The sequence below is a fragment of the Entelurus aequoreus genome, linkage group LG08, assembly GCF_033978785.1.
Source record: "Entelurus aequoreus isolate RoL-2023_Sb linkage group LG08, RoL_Eaeq_v1.1, whole genome shotgun sequence".
NCBI lineage: Eukaryota > Metazoa > Chordata > Actinopteri > Syngnathiformes > Syngnathidae > Entelurus > Entelurus aequoreus.
This window is the reverse complement of record NC_084738.1, coordinates 40,355,145-40,380,026: the sequence shown is the minus strand read 5'-3', so window position 1 is coordinate 40,380,026 and position 24,882 is coordinate 40,355,145. Positions and strand designations below refer to the sequence as shown.

Here is a 24,882-nt window from a genome sequence, read left to right as displayed (position 1 = left end):
ATTTTCTTATTTCCAAAAATTATATATTTTGTTTTATTTAAGTTGATCCAGTGGCATGCGGTGAGGTTCATGTCTGGTGAGGCACTGCATCATCACAGTCAGATTTACAAACATATGAACCCTAAATAGTATCTTATTCACCATGTGATTGGCAGCAGTTAACGGGTTATGTTTAAAAGCTCATACCAGCATTCTTTACACAACTGTAGCACACAAAAAAGCACATTTAATAAAAAAAACATTATTATGGTCTTACCTTTCTTGCTGGACATCCACACAGCCAGCCTTTGCGTGTGTACCACGCCGTTTGAAAAGAACGGGTCTTCTGTCCCGAAGTCAAAAGCAAACCTTTTAGCTCCGGCGTTGGTCTACCTTTAATTATTACCTCCTGCTTCGATTGAAAGTCCAGTTTAGAAAAGTGTTTTATTTTACATATGTAATCTTCCATGTTTTTAATAAAAGTCCAGGCGAGAGGAAATAAACAATCGCTGCACTAATTGACTTGCAAACTTTTTTTTTTTTTTTTTCTTCTGCGGCGAGGAATGATCTCTGGGATCACTACCGCCCTCTACCACCAGGAGGCCGGATTACTGCGAGCCTCAGACAGTACGTTTTTTGCAGCAGTTTTATGAATGCTCAGCACAAGAAATACGTTACACACATACAGTTGTTGACTAAATACACTGTACATTATATACCTCAGCTAACTAAACTATGCCATAGTTTAGTTAGCTGATATAATTCATATAGCAATACAGTCTCACTGCACAGCAGCTCAGCAGTTAGCCGAGTCATTGTGCACAATCCATGTTGAGGCACAAATCAGTGACGTGCCTAAACTGGCTGCTGATCACCGCACCGTCTCTTCTCAGTATTTGAACGGCAAATGTGAAAATAAAAATACAAATAATCTAAAACTGGCGAAGTTAAATGGAAAATAACTTTAGTATAGTCACTTGATACATATAACAATTTAATTATTATTTTTTTCTTTTTACATTTTTTTTCTTTCCATGATGGCAGGTGAGGCCCCGCCTCCCCTGCCTCTAGTGACTGCACGCCAACCATTTCTTTGATCCGAGAAATGTCTAAATCACAGCAGTCTTGTTATTCAAGGAATTTACAATTTCTGTCATTTCACTTTTACGAACAGGAGAAATGAAAAACTATTTTAAATTGTTTTGAATGAGTTGTTCATTAGATTTGACAATGTTTACTGGTTGTACAATTTAATTTGCTAAATTGGGTCCAACATTTACAAATAATCTTTCGTAAATATTCCCTTAGGATTATTTATAGTTTGACTATTTCCTATGAAATAGTTTGGATCTTCCTTATTTGTCATGTTTTTAATAATACCATTTAAAACTTTCTGCGTATCTTGGATGCTATTTTTATGTTCTAATACGTTACAGAAATTTTTGTGGTAATTTTGCTGTACTTTATTATTTTTATTAATTTATTTTTGTACGTTTTATATTTGTGTTCGGTTTCTTTGGTCCTGTGCTTTAAATGTTTTCTCTATAGATAATTTAAATTTTTGCAGGACTTCAGTATTCCCCTTGTGATCCACGGTTTCTCCTTACCAGTGCTGTCTTTAATGTAATGTTTCGAATTGGACAGTGCTTGTCATATAGTTTTAAGAAAATGTTAAGGAAGGTTTCATATGCCTCATCTTGGTCTGTGGAGGTATAAACCTCCCACCAGTCCTGAGCACATAACTCAGATTTGAATGTTGCTGTGGTCTCTGGTGTTCGGTGTTTGACTGATCTATATTGAGCTGCTTTTGTTGTTTTTCTCATCGAAGAAATTGTGAAAAATGCTGAATACTGGTAGATGTCGTTGAGTAGTAGTCCTGCTGTTATTTGATTTTCCGGCTATTTGGTGAAAATGTTACCGATTAATGTGGCAAAGTCTGTTGTTGTTGTAGTTGGTTTAGTGATGAGTGGAATAAATTATTGTGTACAATCCTGTTATAAAATGTGTTGTTTTGGTGCTGTCGAAGGGGTTCAGAAGATTAACATTAAAATCACCACACACAATATGAAGCTTGTTTGACTCACTGAACAATTACCGGTAATCAGTTTTTTGATTGAATGTGTTTAAACACGATCCAGGCGTTCTATAAACACATTTATTTCTTGGGTTTTTTTTTAACTTCAATTTTTACAGTTCAACATTCAAAGACACCAACGATAGCTGTTGATTTACTATTGATCTGCATCTTGGTCTTCCTCTTTTTCTTTTTAGTTCTATTTTCTCCTCTAGTACTTGAGTTTGAAAAAGATTATGTCTGATTGTGTGCCCAAACATGTTTTTCCTTTCCATAATGTTAATTAAGAGCATTCTCTGTTGGTTTTCCATTGTTAGTACTTCTTCATAGTTTTTTCTTTCTTTCTAGTATACTTTTAATATTGTACGTATACTCCACATCTCGAATGATTCCAGTCTTTTTGCAGTTGATCTAGTTATTGTGCAGGTTTCAGATCTATATAATAAAACATATGTTATTATTCTGAATCTTTGTTGTAAGGTTTTTTCCTTGATGTTAAAACTGAGCACATTTTACTTAATGCCCTTTTTGCTATGGATAGTCCACATTTAATTTATTTCTCACGTGATCCTCCATTGATATGATCTGTCCTAGATATATCTAAAATTTGTCAACTTGTTCAATGTTTTCACCATCTAATTTAATATGGATTGTGGGCATTTTGATGTTCTTTTTTGTAATATGCATGGTCTCACTATTTTTTGCATTAATTTTCAATCCATATAGTTTTTCTGCATTGTTGATGGTGTGCAATAGATTTTGCAGATGGTTTTAATTTTCAGCAAGTAGTGCAGGGTCACCTGCGTATCTCAAGTTGTTGACGTTTTGGCCACCTATAGAAACGACCGAAAAAGAACCAAAAACTGTGGCCAGAAAAAAAAGAGGGACGCACCGTACCACCTGTTCCGTTGCATCCCTAATAGCTATCCCCCCAACCCCCTTTTTCAGTGTTCTTGTTTACCAAATGTAGGTGTACTGCCAAGCTGTCCGTTCCATACTGACAAGTCACAAAACAATATTTACGAGTAAATGTTCTGTGGGTTATAAACAACTTGTCCTTTTCCCCCCAACAGAAGGAATTGGCGATGGACTGGAACGTGATGATTGTGTGCAGGCCCTCAGCGGACAGATATTCATGGGCATGGTGTCATCCCAGTTCCAGGCTCGTCTGGACACAGTCAGGCTCATTGATGCGCTGATCACTGCTTGCATTCGTTTTGTTTACTTTTCCATGGAGGATGAGCTTCGTAGTAAGGTGAACACACTCACTCTATATGTGTTGACATAATGTTTCTTTTTCACAAATAATACTACCAATACTATAAAAATGTTCAATTACACATGTTTAAACCATAAGAAGCCAACATATTTATTTTTCTTAAATGGTCCCTAGACAGTTCTGTGCTCGACTTGAACTGGCTAAGTTCCTAAATGGCCTATAGGAAACGTTTTTGAGTCATGTGACTATTCCATGACAAGGCTACCTCATAATGGCAGGTTTCTCCGGTAAACTCATGATGAAGCTAACTAATTTCCAAACGTTTTTCTTTATACCATGAAATATAATGTCATTAATTGCATATCTAACATGCTATCAAATATTACAATCCAACTTGTTTTACTGTATTTCTTCAATGAATTCATACAAAACAAACTGGGAAATATCACTTTCTGGCTTTAAAGGGGAACTGCAATTTTTTGGAATTTTGCCTATCAAACACAATCCTTATGTAAGACAAGAAAACATGTTATTTTTTTTTTTTTCATGCATTCTAACTTGTAAATAAACGTTAGCAAAAGTCAGCTAACAATGTAGTCAATGGGAGTCGCTCCATTCCGCCTATAAAGCACTTTAAAACCAACAAAAATATTGTTTTATATACACGCTGTAAGTATATATGTAATGTTGTAGCAGGAACATTCATAATAACATGTAATATTTACATATGTTGGTAATTTAAAGCATACAGTGTCATAATACATCACAATGTTCGCTTTTCCCTTCAACAACAACAACACTACTATTTATTGCAGACTTAATGAGAGACAACAACGGCTACTTTGAGACAAAAGATGATTTTGAAACTTATATTTTAAGCCTGAATGTAAGGAGAATGATCTACAAGTTTTAGAAGTTGTGTGCTAAACAGATCTAGCTTTAGTCAAACACTAAGCTGTATTGCTAAGTGCTAAACAATAAATACATACTACGAACATGATAAAACACTCGCTTACTGTACAATGTCTGCTCTAAGTGGAATGCCGACAGATAGGATGTTCATATATTCCTGTTTAGATGAAGAATTCTTTATAGTCCTCACGAAGGCTTAAATAAACGTTGGCCTGCAAACAAGCGTTTTTTCGTGTCGTTCTCGCCATCTGTAAGTTGGACGTCAAAGTTGACTAACTTGTGGGTGTATGTCCACAACCTTCCACTGTCCAGGTGAGATGCATGATTTATAATCTAGAATGAACTTATACCTGCTCAGTGGCGATGCAGGAGCTCAGCGGCAAAGTATGTCAATATAGCAGCATAAGCGAGGTAGCGCTCTTTGATCAAGGCGTGGCTAAAAATAGTTTGTCTGTGTTAGCGTATATAATAACAATAATGCTAATGCTTGGTTAATATTCAAATCACAAGATGTAATTGGAGTTTTGTTGGCGCTTTTTGGATGTTGTTTTAGATGGGCCCCAAGAGGGACAAACGGTAGAAAATGGATTGATAGATGGGCTTTATGGGCGAAATAGTTTACTCCCATTAGCTGCATTGTTAGCCAACTCTTTTGTGCAAATGCATAAAAAAAGAAAATCATGTGTTCTTGTATTACATAGGAATTGTGAATGATATACATAATTCCAAAAAAGTGCTGTTCCCCTTTAAATGATAATGATAAATGGGTTATACTTGTATAGCGCTTTTCTACCTTTAAGGTACTCAAAGCGCTTTGACGGTATTTCCACATTCACCCATTCACACACACATTCACACACTGATGGCGGGAGCTGCCATGCAAGGCGCTAACCAACACCCATCAGCAGCAAGGGTGAAGTGTCTTGCCCAAGGACACAACAGACGTGACTAGGATGGTAGAAGGTGGGGATTGAACCCCAGTAACCAGCAACCCGCCGATTGCTGACATGGCCACTCTACCAACTTCGCCACGCTGTCCCCAAGTCCTAAAATGCTATACCTAACTTAATGTATTCATTACAATAGAAAACATGCTAAAACCACTTAATAGATTTCAATAAATGTATTTTATTTATTTCAATTTAAAGTACATTTGAATATGCATGTTCGGAATAAATAAATACTAATGTCTTGTACGACGTGGTTGACTTGGACTCTGGTATCGCCTATGATTTTACTTATTGGCACCAGTGCTGATGTACACGGTATTAACCAGGCTGAAAAAAGAAGTAGCTATCGATGCCTCATTTTGGTGCTAAGTCAAAATATCCGGCAGGTTGTTTTTGCCCATTCGTTGAGTTGGTATTATTTTGTTTTAATTTTGATAATATGTTGTGGGTTGTATTCCATATTAGTAATTTTATTACATAACATTGACACAGTACAGCAATCCCAACAGAGAGACACAGAGTCAGATGCTCTTTTTAAATATTATTCTTGGTGTTAATACACTAACAGCAGTCATTGGATCCACCAATCTTGACACATCTTGCCGAGTGTGTCACATCGTCGCAATACTTTCTCATTATACACCATTCAAGGTTAAGACAAGCTCTGAAAGTCAACGGTACGATACCAATGTGACTGATGGTCTGCTAAGATGACGGCTGATGTTGTGCAAGCTCGATAGGCAGGAACTCGACATATATTTAATCTGAATACAGCCTTGTCTCGTCAAAACATAGCAGTCGAGCCCAAAAGACCGAAAGCACACTTCCAGCCTTCACAATAAATGTACTGCGTGCTAAATCATGTCTAACAAAATAAGGGTCTCACTAAAATAGCCACCACAACCATGTTATTTTGTACATTGACTGCTTTGTTTTGGTTTAGCTATGATAATATGTTGTAGGTTGTGATTTCATATTGTTAAATTTCTTAAAAAACATAACATTTACATTATTGAAGAATTTAAAAAACAATTCTGTTTAACTTACATGTCACAAAATCATTTAAAATAAAAATGCATTCTTTTTAAATCAAATTTATAAGTTTTTTACTTTTTAGTACCAGCTCTGGCACTGTTTCAGAAGTACCGATTTGGTTGTAGTATCGATAAAAAATATACCTGTAAACGATACTCATCCCTCGTGTAACAGGTCACCGAGAGCTTTTTTATTCCAGCACGTAAAGGGAGCCACAAAAATGGTGTGTGGGATTGACATGAAATTTCTAATAAGCAATTTAGCAAGTTTTTCAATCATGTCAGCTCAATGTGCTGTGCAAATTAGTGTCTGGATCAAGGGTATATTTAAAATGTATACAGATTTTTCTTGACTTCTTATCCTTCGTGACATTCAAAATTTGTAGCAGTTTCATGTTTGTCTTCTAAATGTATTCATCTCATGCAAGATGGTGGTGTCTGTAAGGACTGAAAGTTTCTAGTTAATGTTCTGCTGCAGACAAAAACAAATTGCAACTACTGAACCTGTGTAGTTGTAGTGAATTACATGCCCAGAAAGTTTAAAGCAGTGTTAAATAACAATGTGCATTCACTTAATAAGATATAACTAATAATCAATAAAATGGTTGCTAAAAGTTAATGATTTAACTCATATTTTTCATGTACTGTATATGTCCATGTTTTGTTTTGTGCAGGTTTTTGCAGAAAAAATGGGCTTAGAGACAGGCTGGAACTGTCATATCTCACTGACTTCAAGTGGAGATGGTCCCTGTGAAGGAGTTCTTTCTAGCCCCGGTCATGGCTGCCTTCATGAAGACCTGAATCAAGGTGTTCTTGGTGTTCACACAATGTTTTGTCATTTGTGATGATCTTAACACTCAACAGCATAGGCTTACTTACACATAGTAAAATGTCTAGGTTTTGGAATCATATCTCCCATTTTTTACCCATACTCAGTCAACTACTCTCATGAGAGACACTGGCCAAGGAATAAACAACTATTTTTTTCTGTTTGTGGTTCCATGTAAGCAAGCAACCCAAATTAGTTTCCTCCCCAATTTGTGTAGACTCACCCTTAGAGTTATGGTGAATAGCTTGATTATCCAGAAGGAGTTTTAGAGTAAGGTTGCTGCTCCTTTACATTGGGAGGAGCCAGTTGAGTGTTCTAGACGTAGGAAACAAAACTGTTGTTTATTATGATATATTTTGAGCCGAGGATGTCGTTGTAGCATGTGCAGCCCTTTGAGACATTTGTGATTAAGGGCAATATAAGTAAACTTTGATTGGTTGATTGTTTCATTTTTGTTCAGATGCTCTAAGTATATATGTGATGTAAGCGGTGCATCCATAATAACCCAGAATATTTACGTATATTGGTAATTTCAGGCAAACTGCGGCCTATTAATTTCACAGAAGCAACACAATTTTCCTTTTTCCTTTTAACAAAAACACTCCTACTAATCATGCAGACTTCATAAGAGCCAAACATGATTAATTTGGAATAAATTATGTTTCAGAACCTTAACCTTTTCAGCCTGAGTATAAGGAGGATGATCTACAAGTTTTAGAAGTTGTGTGCTAAACAGATCCAGCTTTAGTAAACACAAAGCATCATGGAGCAGTATTGCTTAGTACTAAACAAGAAATACAAACTACGAACATAATAAATCAATCACTGACTGTACGATAGAATGATACTATCTTTCCGTTTAAATTAGGAATTAATCATATTCCACCCCGGAGGTAAAAAGGGGGGACGTGAAAGATCGTTGTTTCCTGTCTCTCTCGCCATATCCGGGCCTAAGTTGAATGTCAAAGTTTACTAACTTCGCGGCTTATGTCCACTTTTTTCTACTATCTAGTTCTGAGGCATGATTTATAATCTAGATTTAATTTTCACCAGCTCAGTGGTGATGCAGGAGCTCACAAGCTCAATGTGTCTATATAGCAGCACAAGCTAGTTAGCGCACTTTTATCATGGTGCGGCTAGAAACAGTATAATAACTATCGCTAATACGTGATTAATAGGCAGGTTTCAAGATTTAAACGTAGTATTGTTGCCGTTTTTTGGTTGTTGTTTTAGATGGCATAATGGCCGAAATAATGTACTCCAAATACTGCATTCTTAGCTACCTCATATGTTGGTTGGTTTAAGTTTATTTTGAACATGTATACAGTTCCAATATGATACATCACAAATTTTACATATTTGCATTTCTCTTTACAACATGTTGGAAACGGAGTAGGAAAAAGCAAATCTTATTTAATCATAGTACTTTGCACTGCATAGCAATTTTACATATTTGCATTTCTCTTTACAACATGTTGGAAAAGGAGTAGGAAAAAGTAAAGCTTATTTAATCTTACTACTTTGCACTTCATAGCAATTACTAACACACATGTTCCACCTATTCTTGTGAATTGATAATGAAAAACATCAGAGCAGCTTGTGAGGAGGAGGTCTTTGACTCACTAAATAAAAAGCACTTGCGCAGAAATAGTTCCAACAAATGACAGATATTTACTTAAATAAACAAAAACAATCTCCAGGTGGACTTCAAGCAAAATAATGCAAAGTAATTTAGCCATTTCTCAGTCCTTAAAGAAACAAAAAAGACACAAGCAACCAGCTGACATCACTTCCTCATCCCTGGAAGAGTCACCTGACAAGGAACAGGGCCCTGACTGGTACAATTAGATACACAAACAATAATAAATAGTCTATAGGACAGACTATAAATAATAATTCATCTACCTTAATCAACACAAAAGATTAATAGGCTCTAATTAGGCTCGGACATCGAGGCCCCGAATTGTTGGCTTTAGCAAAACAAATACAAATAAGTTTCAAAGGAGCCAAAATAGAACAATTACATATTGGAAATTAATAAAGCTTTTCAAATTAAGTTTCTTGATGATAAACATTTGACTTATCAAAGTTCATAATCAGGTTATTGTTTATAATCATGTCAGCATATTTGCAACAGTCCATAGTGAACGCTGGAAAATCACGGCCTCTTTGTTGCTTCATCTTGCTGCCTCCATTTGAAGACAGAGATTATCGATCGGTCGCTGAATCACACAGGCTTTGGTTTCAACCAAAATACTTCTCACGAAGCACTTGGCATCTGGAAATGTCTTTACAACACGGCCCATAATCCATAAGTTCCTTGGTGCTGTGTTATCGACAATGAGGTCAGGAGCAGATCTCCCAGACTCAAGTTCTGATTTATGCTGTTCCACTTACTGCTTTTTTGCAAGTGTGGATGATGCTCTTTTGTCCAACGTCTCCAGAAGCGATTGGCAAGATACTGTGTTTATCTCCATCTCTTTCTTGAATATTGATACATTTTCAAAAACTCCTAGTGGCATAGTTGTCACTTTCAGCTGAAGCAAATGGTTTGGGGTTAGTGGTTCCAAATTATTGGGGTTACTTGACAATGTAGTTATTGACCAGTCATTCAGGATGGCTTTTACCTCACTATCATTGGGGTTGCTTGACAATGTAGTTATTGACCAGTCATTCAGGATGGCTTCCACCTCACAAAGTGCTGTTGATAGAGTTTCATCGTCCAGTGTTTGTTGTTTTAAAATGGATGTGAGTATCTTTTTGACAAATCTGATCAGTCCCTCTCAGACTCCATCGTGGTAGGCTCCAAAAGGAGGGTAACAAATTAATTGTATTCCTTCTGTTAGAAAGGTTTTTTATATTTTCTGATGATTCAGTTCTTATAGAGCTTTGTGTAGTTCTTTTTGGGTTCCAACAAAATGTGTCCCCCAGTCAGTCCTGATACGTATAACGGATCCTCTTCTGCAGATTAATCTGCATATAGCATTTATACATGAGTCTGTCGTTAGGTGGATAGCTCAACTCACCAGGCAGATGAAAATGACCCCCCATCCTTTCACTTGAGCCTGGGCCCTCTTCACTTCACTGGGACCAAAGTAGTCAATGCCAAGTTAACATGACTAAAAGGTGGTAAGTTTAGATACAATCAATCTGTGGAAAGGTCCACAATTTTTTGTTCTCCAGGTCGTGCCTGCATGTGTCTGCAAAATACACATTTTTTGATGATGTTCTTTGCTAAGGGATTTGCTTGAGGGAGGCAAAACTTTTGCCTTAGCCTGGAAAACATGTGGATTCTTCCTGAGTGCTCTACTTGGTGATGGATATGTTGTAGGATGAGGTTAGATATGGGAGAACCTTTAGGGAGAATAATTGTGTTTTTCTGGTGCATTGGCATTGCATTTGTGTTAATTATACCTCCTGCTCTGCCTACCATTATCAAGAATGGGATCCAGCTTGTGGATGGTGCTTCTTGTTTTGCCATTTTCCAGGTAAGTAAATTCATGGCTGAAGTAGCGTCTTTGTTCAAAACAAATGATAGCCTTCTTTGTTTCTTGTATATCCTCCTTTGATAGGTTTTGTGTTCTATGCTTGTCTTTTGGTTTTGTCTTCGTCTCTAAAGACACATGTGTCTGATCCTTTCTTAGTTGACTCAGCAGTTGAAGTATTTTTTTCACCTTTAATATCCAGGCCACAGATTTCTGCAGTCGATTCCATGATGAGTGATACTTGATTAATGTGCATATTGGATCACAAAGTGATCCCCTTTTCCACAATGTTAACTGCAACCTCCTCTTTCATTTCAAGGTCATTGGCTGATATCTCTACTTGACCTCGTGTGACATTTGGCCATGTATTTTTGCAATCTTGATCCTAAGAAAGACTTAACATGCAACCAACCCTCATGAGGTGTGGTCAGCTGGATTTTCTTTTGAATTTATCTCCACTGGCTTGTGTAGAAGAGATCCTGGATCACTGCAACTCTGTTGGTTACAAATGTATGAAATGTCTTTGTTTGATTGTGGATGTATTTCAATGCAGACGTATTATCTGTCCAGAAAGTTGAATTTGCAAGTGATAAGAGGAGCTCCTTCCCCAGCATCTGATCCACTATTACAGCCCGTGTTGCTGCAGTGAGTTCAAGCCTGGGAATGGTGATCTGTTTGAGCGGTGAGACTCTGTCTTTTCCAAATATGAAATATTTAAATTATGCTTTGGGGATTTCTTAGTCTGAGGTGTCTTACTGTACCATAACCAGACTCACTTGCATAGCAGAAAGTATGCAGTTCAGCAGTTTCCACTAGGTCAAAGTTCTCAGGAGTTATACATCTTGCTGCCTGAAACTCACGTAATTGGTTTAAATCCCTGATCTATCTCTGCCAGGGCCTTGCAAATTCCTGTGGAATAAGGCTGATCCCATCCATACCTGGATTTGCAGATTAGTGGTTTGGCTTTAAGGATTAAAGGAGAGAGAAAACCAAATGGGTCATATACTGAATTTACTGTGTAGAGTATCCCCCATCTGGTAGCAGGCCGACTTTACAGTTACTTTAAAACTGAAGGTGTCACTGTGGGTGTTCCAGTGGATTCCAAGTGCCAGTTCAGTTGTGATTTGTTCTTTCAGCTTTTTGTTATTTAGGTCCAGTTCCTTGGCTGCCTATGCTATGTGGTACACAGGAATGCTTGCTAACACCTCACAGTTATTGCTGACCCATTTTGTCAATGTGAAGCCTCCTCGACTGCAGGCTTCAGTGAAATATTTGACAAGCTGTATGGCTTGGTCAGCTGCTGCCACAGATCGGAGGCAATCATCCACATAAAAATTAGTTTCATAACTTCATCAGAGTAATGATTCTGGTTGTCATCAGCTGTTTAACGCAGGGATGATACAGTGCCAAAGGGGTGAACTTTCATCCTGTAAACACCAAGTGGTTTGCTTATATCACCCTCTGGCCACCACATAAACCTCAGGAAGTATCTGTCCTTTTAATCAACATAAACTTGATAAAAGATAACCTCTATGTCTGCCATAACTGCTAGTTGTTCTTGGCGAAATCTTAATAGCACTCAAATGAGGACATTTGTTAAGACTGGACCTTGGAGGAGCTCCTTGTTAAGGGATCTTCCATGAAATGAGAATGTACAATCAAACACCACCCACAGTTTGAGCTTTTGTTTGTGATAGACCCCATGATGTGGGATGTAACACACCCGTCCATCCTTTGTGCTAAACTGCTGTGGTGCAACTTTTTTCTGCATAACCCTTTTGAGAAGGTCCTTCAAAAAGAAGGTCTATTCCTCAGAATACATCGTATTCTTCTGAAATGTTTTCATAAGGTGCTGTGTGCATTCCTTTACCATATAATAATTATCGGGAATGACCTTAGCCTTATCTCGGAAGGGCAGTGGTAGCTGATAGTGGACATCTTCAAAGAATGCTGAGATGGAAGCAATCACCATACACATTTTATCCTCAACTGACATCTAATTTTTTTCTCATTGTACATGTTCTCAGAGAAATCCTGGTTGTATTAGCTGATGAGTAGATCATTTAACTCAGCAACAAAGATTCTGTTACTTGACACTGCAATGGGCCCAGCATATTCTGCAGCACTATCAACATTGAGTGTTTCAGTTACCACCCATCCCAATAAGGTCTAGACTGCATATGGTCCAATTTTATGACTGTTTACAGTCGTGGTCAAAAGTTTACATACACCTGTAAATAACAATGTCATGGCTGTCTTGAGTTTCCAATCATTTCTGCAACTCTTATTTTTTTGTGATAGAGTGACTGGAGCACGTACACAAACACATTCATTAAGTTTGGTTCTTTTATTAATTTATTATGGGTCTACTGAAAATGACACCAAATCTGCTGGATCAAAAGTATACATACAGCAATGTTAATATTTGGTTACATGTCCCTTGGCAAGTTTCACTGCAATGAGGTGCTTTTGGTAGCCATCCACAAGCTTCTGGCAAGCTTCTGGTTGAATTTTTGACCACTCCTCTTGACAATATTGGTGCAGTTCACCTAAATGTGTTGGTTTTCTGACATGGATTTGTTTCTTCAGCATTGTCCACACGTTTAAGTCAGGACTTTGGGAAGGCCATTCTAAAACCTTAATTCTAGCCTGATTTAGCCATTCCTTTACCACGTTTGACGTGTGTTTGGGGTCATTGTTCTGTTTGGACCCCCAACTGCGCCCGAGACCCAACCTCCGGGCTGATGATTTTAGGTTGTCCTGAAGAATTTGGAGGTAATCCTCCTTTTTTATTGTCCCATTTACTCTCTGTAAAGCACCAGTTCCATTGGCAGCAAAACAGGCCCAGAGCATAATACTACCACCACCATGCTTGACGGTAGGTGTGGTGTTCCTGGGATTAAAGGCCTCACCTTTTCTCCTCCAAACATATTGCTGGTTATTGTGGCCAAACAGCTACAATTTTGTTTCATCTGACCACAGAACTTTCCTCCAGAAGGTTTTATCTTTGTCCATGTGATCAGCAGCAAACTTTAGACAAGCCTTAAGGTGTCGCTTCTGGAGCAAGGGCTTCCTTCTTGCATGGTAGCCTGTCAGTCCATGGCGATGCAAAACACGTGTTCCAGCAGCTTACAATTCATTGCGCACCTGCTTTTTGGTGGTGCTCGGTTGACTCTTGATCATCCTGACCAATTTTCTCTCAGCAGCAGGTGATAGCTTGCGTTTTTTTCCTGATCATGGCAGTGACAAAACAGTGCCATGCACTTCATACTTACAAACAATTGTCTGCACAGTTGCTCTTGGGACATTAAGCTGCTTTGAAATGGCTCCAAGTGACTTTCCTGACTTGTTCAAGTAAATTTTTTTTTTTTCAGATCTGTGCTGAGTTCCTTTGACTTTCCCATTGTCACGTTTGTTGCCGAGTCTAATGACTTCATCACATGAGCCCTATTTAAATGGGCTCAGAGAAGTCAACAGGTGTCGTCAATCATAATCACTCACATGAAGTTAAGAGGCCATGCCATGAAGCTAATTAGATTTGATTGTAACTTTTCTACATCACCAAAATTGATGATGTATGTTGCTGTATGTATACTTTCGACCCAGCAGATTTGGTCACATTTTCAGTAGACTCATAATAAATTCATAAAATAACCAGACTTCATGAATGTTTTTTGTGACCAACAAGTATGTGCTCCAATCACTCAATCACAAAAAAATAAGAGTTGTAGAATTTATTGAAAACTCAAAACTGCCATGACATTATGTTCTTTACAAGTGTATGTACACTTTTGACCACTACTGTATATTTCACGGCTCCATTGCTTAAGAAACATCAGTCCCAATGAGGAGTTCAATGTCTACCTCAGATCCCACTGAGATAGGGCCATCTTTTCAAATCAGCTTGTGTGATTGTTTTCTTTTGAGACAAGGATTTGACTTTGTGTGTAAACTTTTTCCCACGTCTCCTATGTCCCAAGTCTCCCACCTCCAGTCCTCTGAACTCATAGATCTCTGTTGGCTTTTCCTGTCCCATTGTTTGCAAAAGTATCTGTTTTCTGTCCTTTCAAATGTAGCCTGTTCATTAGTTTCTTCGTGCAAAATGTTGCCGGGATCGAGGAAGGCATAGGTCTGAATATACCTGCTCTCTTTTGCCACCTTAACTCAGACTGGAATAATCGCAAGTGCACAGTCTCTCCTGGCCCCAGTTGTATCACAAGCTGAAGCAAGAGCACAGCTTATGGGGTTATCTTTGGTCTCAGGGCGGCATTTCTTTGAATTTCCTATTTGGGGCTTGCATTGTAAATATGGAGTACAGTAGGACGTTTCATTAGACAAACTTGACACATTAATCTTATTTTACAATTCTTGCTTATATGACCTTTTAGTAGGCAACCAGAGCAAAATCCATAGCTTCTTAGGAATTCAACCTTGTTGTCATGTGACTGTGTTTTTAAACTTGAGAAGTTATTCAGAGCGTTTTTCCCATGGCAGAATCAGCAAGAAGTGATGATTGGGCTCGGTATGGCTTGAGGAAGTGGTTGTTGAACGGCTGATCGCTTTACAGCACATCCTGCTTTCTCTGTATTCACTGCTACTGAATTAGCGAAGCTGCAATTTTTGTCTCTTATAAATTTTGGTACATTGTTGCCCTTTGGGATTAGACCCTTGAGCTGTGGTTTGGTTTTGAATGTCTCCAAACAATGGATCCAAACACATTTTAGCATGTTTTTCCACAAAATCCACAAAGTGGTGTAATCTGATTTGCCTGCCAGTTCTCTGTTTTATCTCATAAGCTGCTGTTTGCCATCTTTCCCAGAGTTTGTAGGGTAGTTTGGATGCTATTACCCTAACTCAGTTCCTCTAAATACTGTAAATATTGCATTACATTATAGCAGCCTCTAAAATACATTGCATACAGCATTTTCTTATCTTCAGCTTTAATCGCTGTCCAGTTCAAGGTTTTTTCCAGGTAAGCTCCACAAATCTTTATTTAATTCCCAAAGTGCTCTTTTAAAAGGTGTCTTGCTTCACTATAGGCCCTGGTTCCATTCATGTGCAAACAGCTACGAACTAAATCTCTAGGCAAACCAGAGGTGAACGGCTTGAGAACTTCTTGATTTTTTTTTTTTATAACTTTGTCCTAAATAAAGTGTTCAAATGCCTGGACAAAAGACTGATATGCCAATGGGTTACCATCAAACACTGTCTTACAGGTGATTTAGACAGGTTTTGTTGTGAGACAATGAGTTCTGCTATGATATCTGCTATTTTGTCTCTGAATAACCACATTCAAGTTATCATGGGCAACATTAACAACCCTGTCTGAATAATTATGTGCAGTATGGTTATGTGTGCTTATGATTTGCAGTTTTGGTCTTGTTTTTTGAGTCACATTCTTGATGTGAATTGTATTTTCTGGTGGTTGGGTGTGGAGATGGTTTGTTGAAGTGGAGATTTGGGTTTGGCACCTAATTGCACAAATTCCTCATTGCTCCCCTTTGTGGCTGGTTCATGGTGAGAACTATAATACTCAGTCATGCCATCACCTGGAGCTTCCTATTAGCAGCTGATGCTGCAACGTCTGCATCCAACTCCATTTTCTCCATCTTTGATTTGGGTTTTATTTCTTTCAGTTGCAAAATGTGATTTTTTTTCAATGCAGCGGATCGTGCTCTTGCACCAGCCTGTGCCCCTTGGCCTTTTTTAATTCTGAGGAATTGGAAGACTTTGATTTGCATGATACATTTGATATGCTGTCCAGTGGTCTAAATTTTGACTGTGCGACCTCTTTTTTTCCATGTTTCAACTTCCATGGTACTGTGGGTAGAGCGGCCGTGGCAGCAACTTGAGGGTTCCAGGTTCGATCCACGCTTCCAAGTCACCCCTGTTGTGTCCTTGGGCAAGACACTTCACCCTTGCTCCTAGTGCCACTCATACTGATGTATGAAAGTGAATGAATGTTTGGTGGTGGTCGAAGGGGCCGTAGGCGCAAATAGGCAGCCACGCTAACGTCATTCTACCCCAGGGCAGCTTTGGCTACAAATGTAGCTTACCACCATTTGTGTGAGAATGTGGACTGAATGAATGATGGGTTCTCACTTATCTGTGAAGTGCTTTGAGTGTCTAGAAAAGCGCTATATAAATCTAATCCATTATTATTATTAGTAGTACTAGTATTATTATTATTATTATTCTTTTGTGATATAATTCAGGTTAGTTATTCTGGGTTTTTACCAGTCATAATAATCAGTTTTCTCTTTGTTCTCTGATAAGAGTTCTTGTACAGATTAATGAGCATTTATAAACTCATCAACAGCTTCTCTAAACACTTTATCAACATTTTCAACATCAGTCATCAAAGCCTTTATTTAAATTATTTTCCTCGTGCATGCTCCTAATCTGCCTGTGTGCAAGGCAAAGTGCACTTTCCACACATGCGCGCCCTCAATTGCAGTATCAGGTGTGTCAGACATCATCAAAAGTAACCACACAAATTACTTTAATTTCCTTTTAGTTCATCCTTAAAAAAATGCATGCAGTATTTTACTTAAGTCATGCCCAAAGCAACTAAGTTTGATATTTTGTCCCTAAAAGCAGCAGACCTACCGCCTTGAATGACTTAAGGCCAGTTGCACTTACTTCACTTGTGATGAAATGTTTTGAAAGAATTGTAAAGTTTAATTTTACAACAGAAATCGAGCATGTACTCGACCCTATGCAGTTTGCCTGTAGGGCACACAGAGTAGTGGTGGATGCTTCAACCACACTTCTTAACATTTTATTTAAACATCTAGAGGGAAATAAAACCCATGCTAGACTTGTATTTGTTGATTTTTCATCTACTTTTAACACTATCCAACCTCATATCTTAGCCTGAAGGCTGATCAGGGATTTTAATCTGATTTTTAATCTGACTGGTTGGATTTTATATTTTTTAACTAATCGATCCCAACAAGTCAAGGTGAATGGTATTTTATCTGAGTTATCACACTCTTCAACTGGCTCACCTCAACGATGTGTGCTTTCAGCCCTTCTTTTTATCCTGTACACAAACATGTGCCAGAGTAAACATGCTAACATGACGCTAGTGAAATTTGCAGATGACACAGTCATTGTCAGTTTTGTTAGCGGAAATGAGTCCAGCCATGGTGTCGTTGTTAGTGAATTTGTCAGCTGGTGTGAGGAATCCTTTTTACAGCTCAACATATCTAAAACGAAGGACATGATTATGGATTTTAGAACCCACACCTATGCCAAACCTACCACAGTCATCAAAGGTCAGCCTGTAGACTGTGTGGAGAGCTAAAACTACCTTGGCACGGTCATAGACTCAAAGCTGACCTTCGAGATGAACTGCGAGGCGGTGTGTAAAAAGGGACACCAACATCTTCATTGCCTGAGGAAACTGTCACGTCTCTGCATAGATCGAACCATGCTGTCACTCTTTTATTGGGCATACAGTATATTGTATCGATTCTGTCCTTCTCCCTGGTGTCATGGTTTGGTAGTTTGTCCTTGAGAAACAAGTCTGCACTAAATCAAATTGTAAAGTGGGCTAGTAAGCTTATAGGTGAGCCGCAACTCAACCTATCTGACATCTATGCCACACATCAATCCCCCCGTGCGCTGCAGCTGTCGATGCTGTCTCTCTCCTTTCTCCCTCTCTGTCTTTCTTTGTGGCGAGCTCTGCTCAGCCGGCAGTCGCTGCTGGCACCGTAAGTCCCCACTCAATATCCTTCCTCTCCCATTCTATTTTGACAAAGTCGCCAGTAGACATCATGGCACGTACCTTCCGATGACATAGCAGGCTGAGTACACAAGAAACAGTAGTATGCGCAAAGTTTTACTTCTGACACCAGTTGTAGCGTCCAGAAGAAGTGCACACAAAGTCTGATGCTCTTTTTTTTTTACTTTTATTGAGCAACCTATGCTAACACAGCTCAATTCCAACACTTATCTCATTCCTCCTACATGCACGTCTATCCTCGTCCCTCATTTCCGCAACCACTCAATGCTTCCTCCTCCTTCGCCAATCACCTTACAGCAGTGGTCCCCAACCACCGGGCCGCCGATTGGTACCGGGCCGCACAAGAAATAAAATTTTTTATTTTTTTTAAAAATTATTTTTAATTAAATCAACATAAAAAACACAATATATACATTATATATCAATATACATCAATAGTCTGCAGGGATACAGTCCGTGAGCACACTTGATTGTATGTCTTTATGAAAAGTAAATAAATAAAATATCCCACTACAAAGACAAGATATTTGATGTTAAAACTCATAAACTTTTTTTTTTTTTTGCAAATAATAATGAACATAGAATTTCATGGCTGTAACACGTGCCAAAGTAGTTGGGAAAGGGCATGTTCACCACTGTGTTGCATGGCCTTTCCTTTTAACAACACTCAGTAAACATTTGGGAACTGAGGAGACACATTTTTTAAGCTTCTCATGTGGAATTATTTCCCATTCTTGCTTGATGTACAGCTTAAGTTGTTCAACAGTCGGGGGGTCTCCGTTGTGGTATTTTAGGCTTCATAATGCGCCACACATTTTCAATGGGAGACAGGTCTGGACTACAGGCAGGCCAGTCTAGTACCCGCATTCTTTTACTATGAAGCCACGTTGATGTAACATGTGGCTTGGCATTGTCTTGCTGAAATAAGCAGGGGCGTCCATGGTAACGTTGCTTGGATGGCAACATATGTTGCTCCAAAACCTGTATGTACCTTTCAGCATTAATGGCACCTTCACAGATGTGTAAGTTACCCATGTCTTGGGCACTAATACACCCCATACCATCACAGATGCTGGCTTTTCAACTTTGCGCCTATAACAATCCGGATGGTTCTTTTCCTCTTTGGTCCGGACGACACGACATCCACAGTTTCCAAAAACAATTTGAAATGTGGACTCGTCAGACCACAGAACACTTTTCCACTTTGTATCAGTCCATCTTAGATGAGCTCAGGCCCAGCGAAGCCGACAGCGTTTCTGGGTGTTGTTGATAAACGGTTTTCGACTTGCATAGGAGAGTTTTAACTTGCATTTACATATGTAGCGACCAACTGTAGTTACTGACAGTGGGCTTCTGAAGTGTTCCTGAGCCCATGTGGTGATATCCTTTACACACTGATGTTGCTTGTTGATGCAGTACAGCCTGAGGGATCGAAGGTCACAGGCTTAGCTGTTTACGTACAGTGATTTCTCCAGATTCTCTGAATCCTTTAAAGATATTACGGACCGTAGATGGTGAAATCCCTAAATTCCTGGCAATAACTGGTTGAGAAAGTTTTTTCTTAAACTGTTCAACAATTTGCTCACGCATTTGTTTGGACAAAATGGCGGCGCATTGAAATGCAGCAGCTTGGAGACGCTCTTGGGAGTGTAGAGCGATTTGGCAAAAAACACCCGTCATTTCTGTCAATTTCATGGCTGGCTCAAAGCGTGAACACTCTGTGATCACATACGACCGACAGACAATTCTGGATGTGGATGGATCGGGTCGTTATAGACTGAAAGATGCATGTACGGTGGACCTCCTCGTTAGCATGGGAATACTTCACGGGCTACATCGAGCGGCCTTTGTAGCAGCGGAGTCAAGTATTAGCGGGGACCGCCAATGGAGGCGACTTAAGCGGTGTGAGCGGAAGCAGAAGCGGGGCTAACAACAAAGGGAAAAGCCAAAAACAAAGGGAAAAGCTAACCAAAGAAGCGTGGAGTGTCCGGGTAAGAAGTCATTTAAACTAGAACTAGCCGGCGCCAGGCTGGATAATCCCTGCACACATAGCAATTCTCTTAGAATAAAACACAACTCACATAATGTTTTTTCTTTTGTGACGGTGTCAGAGGCAGACATACATTGTACTGAGGTGGCTAACTATGATGCGTTCAGTTTATCGCAGCATCAAGCAAACAATCTGAAAATTCCTGTCGTATCAATTCCTAGATATGGTCGAAACTATTTAAAGTGCACTACGCATAATAAACACAACATTATTAATATTGCTACTTCGGATAATTTCAACAAACAATCCTCAAAACAGCCCACTACCTATAATATGGGCTTTTTAAACATAAGATCATTATCTTCCAAAACGTTATTAGTTAATGAGGTCATTAGAGACAACAAACTTGACGTCGTTGGTCTCGCCGAGACCTGGCTCAAACCAGACGATTTTTTTGCGCTAAATGAGGCATCTCCTCCTAACTATACCAATGCACATGTTGCCCGTCCTCTTAAAAGGGGAGGGGGTGTCACACTAATATACAATGAAAACTATAATTTTACACCTAACCTAAATAATAAATATAACTCGTTTGAGGTGCTCACTATAAGGTTTGTCACACCGCTGCCTCTCCACCTGGCTGTTATCTACCGCCCCCCTGGGCCCTATTCGGACTTCATCAGTGAATTCTCAGAGTTTGTTGCTGATCTAGTGACGCACGCCGACAATATAATCATAATGGGGGACTTTAATATCCATATGAATACCCCATCGGACCCTCCATGCGTGGCGCTCCAGACTATAATTGATAGCTGTGGTCTTACACAAATAATAAATGAACCCACGCATCGCAACGGTAATACGATAGATCTAGTGCTTGTCAGCCGCAACATTAATGCTGCCACAACGACGACTCTTACTGACCTACTGCCTTCGGTAATGGCACCATTCCCAAATTATGTGGGCTCTATTGATAACCTCACTAACAACTTTAACGACGCCCTGCGCATCACCATTGATAGTGTAGCACCGCTAAAGCTAAAAAGGGCCCCTAAAAGGCGTACCCCATGGTTTACAGAAGAAACTAAAGCCCAGAAATTATCATGTAGAAAGCTGGAGCGCAAATGGCGTGCGACTAAATTTGAGGTTTTCCATCAAGCATGGAGTGATAGTTTATTAACTTATAAACACATGCTTACCTCAGCTAAAGCTAAATATTACTCAAATCTCATCCACCTCAACAAAAATGATCCTAAATTTTTGTTTAGTACAGTAGCATCGCTAACCCAACAAGGGACTCCTCCCAGTAGCTCCACCCACTCAGCAGATGACTTTATGAATTTCTTTAATAAGAAAATTGAAGTCATTAGAAAAGAGATTAAAGACAATGCATCTCAGCTACAACTGGGTTCTATTAACACAGATATGACTGTATATACGACGGACACTGCCCTCCAAAATAGTTTCTCTCTCTTTGATTAAATAACATTGGAGGAATTGTTAAAATGTGTAAATGGGACAAAACAAACAACATGTTTCCCAATTCCTGGGAAACGTATCAAGGAGCTTTTTGTATTATTAGGTCCATCAGTGTTAAATATTATAAACTTATCACTTTCCTCTGGCACTGTTCCCCTAGCATTCAAAAAAGCGGTTATTCATCCTCTACTCAAAAGACCTAACCTCGATCCTGACCTCATGGTAAACTACCGGCCGGTGTCCCACCTCCCGTTTATCTCAAAAATTCTCGAAAAAATTGTCGCACAGCACCTAAATGAACACTTAGCGTCTAACAATCTCTGTGAACCTTTTCAATCCGGTTTCAGGGCAAATCACTCTACGGAGACAGCCCTCGCAAAAATGACTAATGATCTATTGCTAACGATGGATTCTGATGCGTCATCTATGTTGCTGCTTCTTGATCTTAGCGCCGCTTTCGATACTGTTGATCATAATATTTTATTAGAGCGTATCAAAACGTGTATTGGGATGTCAGACTTAGCCTTGTCTTGGTTTAACTCTTATCTTACTGACAGGATGCAGTGTGTCTCCCATAACAATGTGACCTCGGACTATGTTAAGGTAAAGTGCGGAGTTCCCCAGGGTTCGGTTCTTGGCCCTGCACTCTTTAGTATTTACATGCTGCCGCTAGGTGACATCATACGCAAATACGGTGTTAGCTTTCACTGTTATGCTGATGACACTCAACTCTACATGCCCCTAAAGCTGACCAACACGCCGGATTGTAGTCAGCTGGAGGCGTGTCTTAATGAAATTAAACAATGGATGTCCGCTAACTTTTTGCAACTCAACGCTAAGAAAACGGAAATGCTGATTATCGGTCCTGCTCAACATCGACATCTATTTAATAATACCACCTTGACATTTGACAACCAAACAATTAAACAAGGCGACTCGGTAAAGAATCTGGGTATTATCTTCGACCCAACTCTCTCGTTTGAGTCACACATTAAGAGTGTTACTAAAACGGCCTTCTTTCATCTCCGTAATATCGCTAAAATTCGTTCCATCTTGTCCACTAGCGACGCTGAGATCATTATTCATGCGTTCGTTACGTCTCGTCTCGATTACTGTAACGTATTATTTTCGGGTCTCCCTATGTCTAGCATTAAAAGATTACAGTTGGTACAAAATGCGGCTGCAAGGCTTTTGACAAAAACAAGAAAGTTTGATCATATTACGCCTATACTGGCTCACTTGCACTGGCTTCCTGTGCACTTAAGATGCGACTTTAAGGTTTTACTACTTACGTATAAAATACTACACGGTTTAGCTCCAGCCTATCTCGCCGATTGTATTGTACCATATGTCCCGACAAGAAATCTGCGTTCAAAGAACTCCGGCTTATTAGTGATTCCCAGAGCCCAAAAAAAGTCTGCGGGCTATAGAGCGTTTTCTATTCGGGCTCCAATACTATGGAATGCCCTCCCGGTAAAAGTTAGAGATGCTACCTCAGTAGAAGCATTTAAGTCTCATCTTAAAACTCATTTGTATACTCTAGCCTTTAAATAGACTCCCTTTTTAGACCAGTTGATCTGCCGTTTCTTTTCTTTTCTTTTCTACTCTGCTCCCAACCCGGGGTGGACCGCTAGCCTGTCCATCGGATGGGGACATCTCTACGCTGCTGACCTGTCTCCGCTCGGGATGGTTCCTGCTGGCCCCACTATGGACTGGACTCTCGCTGATGTGTTGGACTTTCACAATATTATGTCAGACCCACTCGACATCCATTGCTTTCGGTCTCCCCTAGAGGGGGGGGGGGGGGTTACCCACATATGCGGTCCTCTCCAAGGTTTCTCATAGTCATTCACATTGACGTCCCACTGGGGTGAGTTTTCCTTGCCCGTATGTGGGCTCTGTACCGAGGATGTCGTTGTGGCTTGTACAGCCCTTTGAGACACTTGTGATTTAGGGCTATATAAATAAACATTGATTGATTGATTGATTTGTTGACAAAATGGTGACCCTCGCCCCATCCTTGTTTGTGAATGACTGAGCATTTCATGGAATCTACTTTTATACCCAATCATGGCACCCACCTGTTCCCAATTTGCCTGTTCACCTGTGGGATGTTCCAAATAAGTGTTTGATGAGCATTCCTCAACTTTATAAGTATTTATTGCCACCTTTCCCAACTTCTTTGTCACGTGTTGCTGGCATCAAATTCTAAAGTTAATGATTATTTGCAAAAAAAAATTTTTTTATCAGTTTGAACACCAAATATGTTGTCTTTGTAGCATATTCAACTGAATATGGGTTGAAAATGATTTGCAAATCATTGTATTCCGTTTATATTTACATCTAACACAATTTCCCAACTCATATGGAAACGGGGTTTGTATATATATATATATATATATATATATATATATATATATATATATATATATATATATATATATATATATATATATATGCAGTTGAGGTAGATCGCCTCGACTTGGTCATTTGAAAAGTAGCTTGCCTGCTGAAAAAGTGTGGGCACCTCTGGCCTAATCCATTCCCTAATTTAATTCCACATATTGATATACTACAAGTATATGTGCTTTTTGTGCATACAAATGTTTTAAGTGAAACTTTTTCTTCAGGTTGTATTTCTCTCTTTTTATTGAGAATTGTTGTACATTTTTTGGGTGCACAATTTTAGCTGCAGTACTGTATTGTACCACTTAAAATGCATAAAAAAACAACATGTGCTTGTCTTACATAGGGATGGTGAATTGTAGACAAAATTCTAAAATAAGTTAATTTCCCCTTTAATTGGGGTGACATTAGCTTGGACTGTCAAAACTTTTAGGCAGATGCCAGTCTGCTTCCAGACTACTGCCGAAGTTCCCCAACCTCGGACGCTCACTCATGATTTGTGATTCTCCAAAGTAATTTATTTAACATAGCCTCAGTTAAAGTTGTTAAAAAGAGTATTTCAATCTGTAACCGACTTACTTTAAATACGCTGCAGATTCACGAGATGAAGCAGATGGTCCACTGCTGCCAGATGAAGAAGCCCATTCTGACCTGGCGAGCTTCCAGCCCACAGATAGTGATGTGCCCAGCTTTCTTGAAGACTGCAACAGGGTAATGTGTGTGTGTGTGTGTGTGTGTGTGTATGTGTGTGTGTATGTGTGTGTGTGTGTGTGTG

The 24,882-nt window shown here is 39.2% G+C and overlaps 1 protein-coding gene across 1 annotated transcript in view; it reads left to right on the top strand.

Moving 5' to 3' along the window:
- Positions 1 to 24,882, top strand: part of tmem94 (transmembrane protein 94) — a 120,881-nt gene that overhangs the window by 68,048 nt on the left and 27,951 nt on the right. Inside the window, 4 exon segments of the mRNA XM_062056475.1 lie at positions 541 to 606; positions 3,127 to 3,308; positions 6,843 to 6,975; positions 24,703 to 24,818. Coding sequence (XP_061912459.1) covers positions 541 to 606; positions 3,127 to 3,308; positions 6,843 to 6,975; positions 24,703 to 24,818 — 497 coding nt within the window.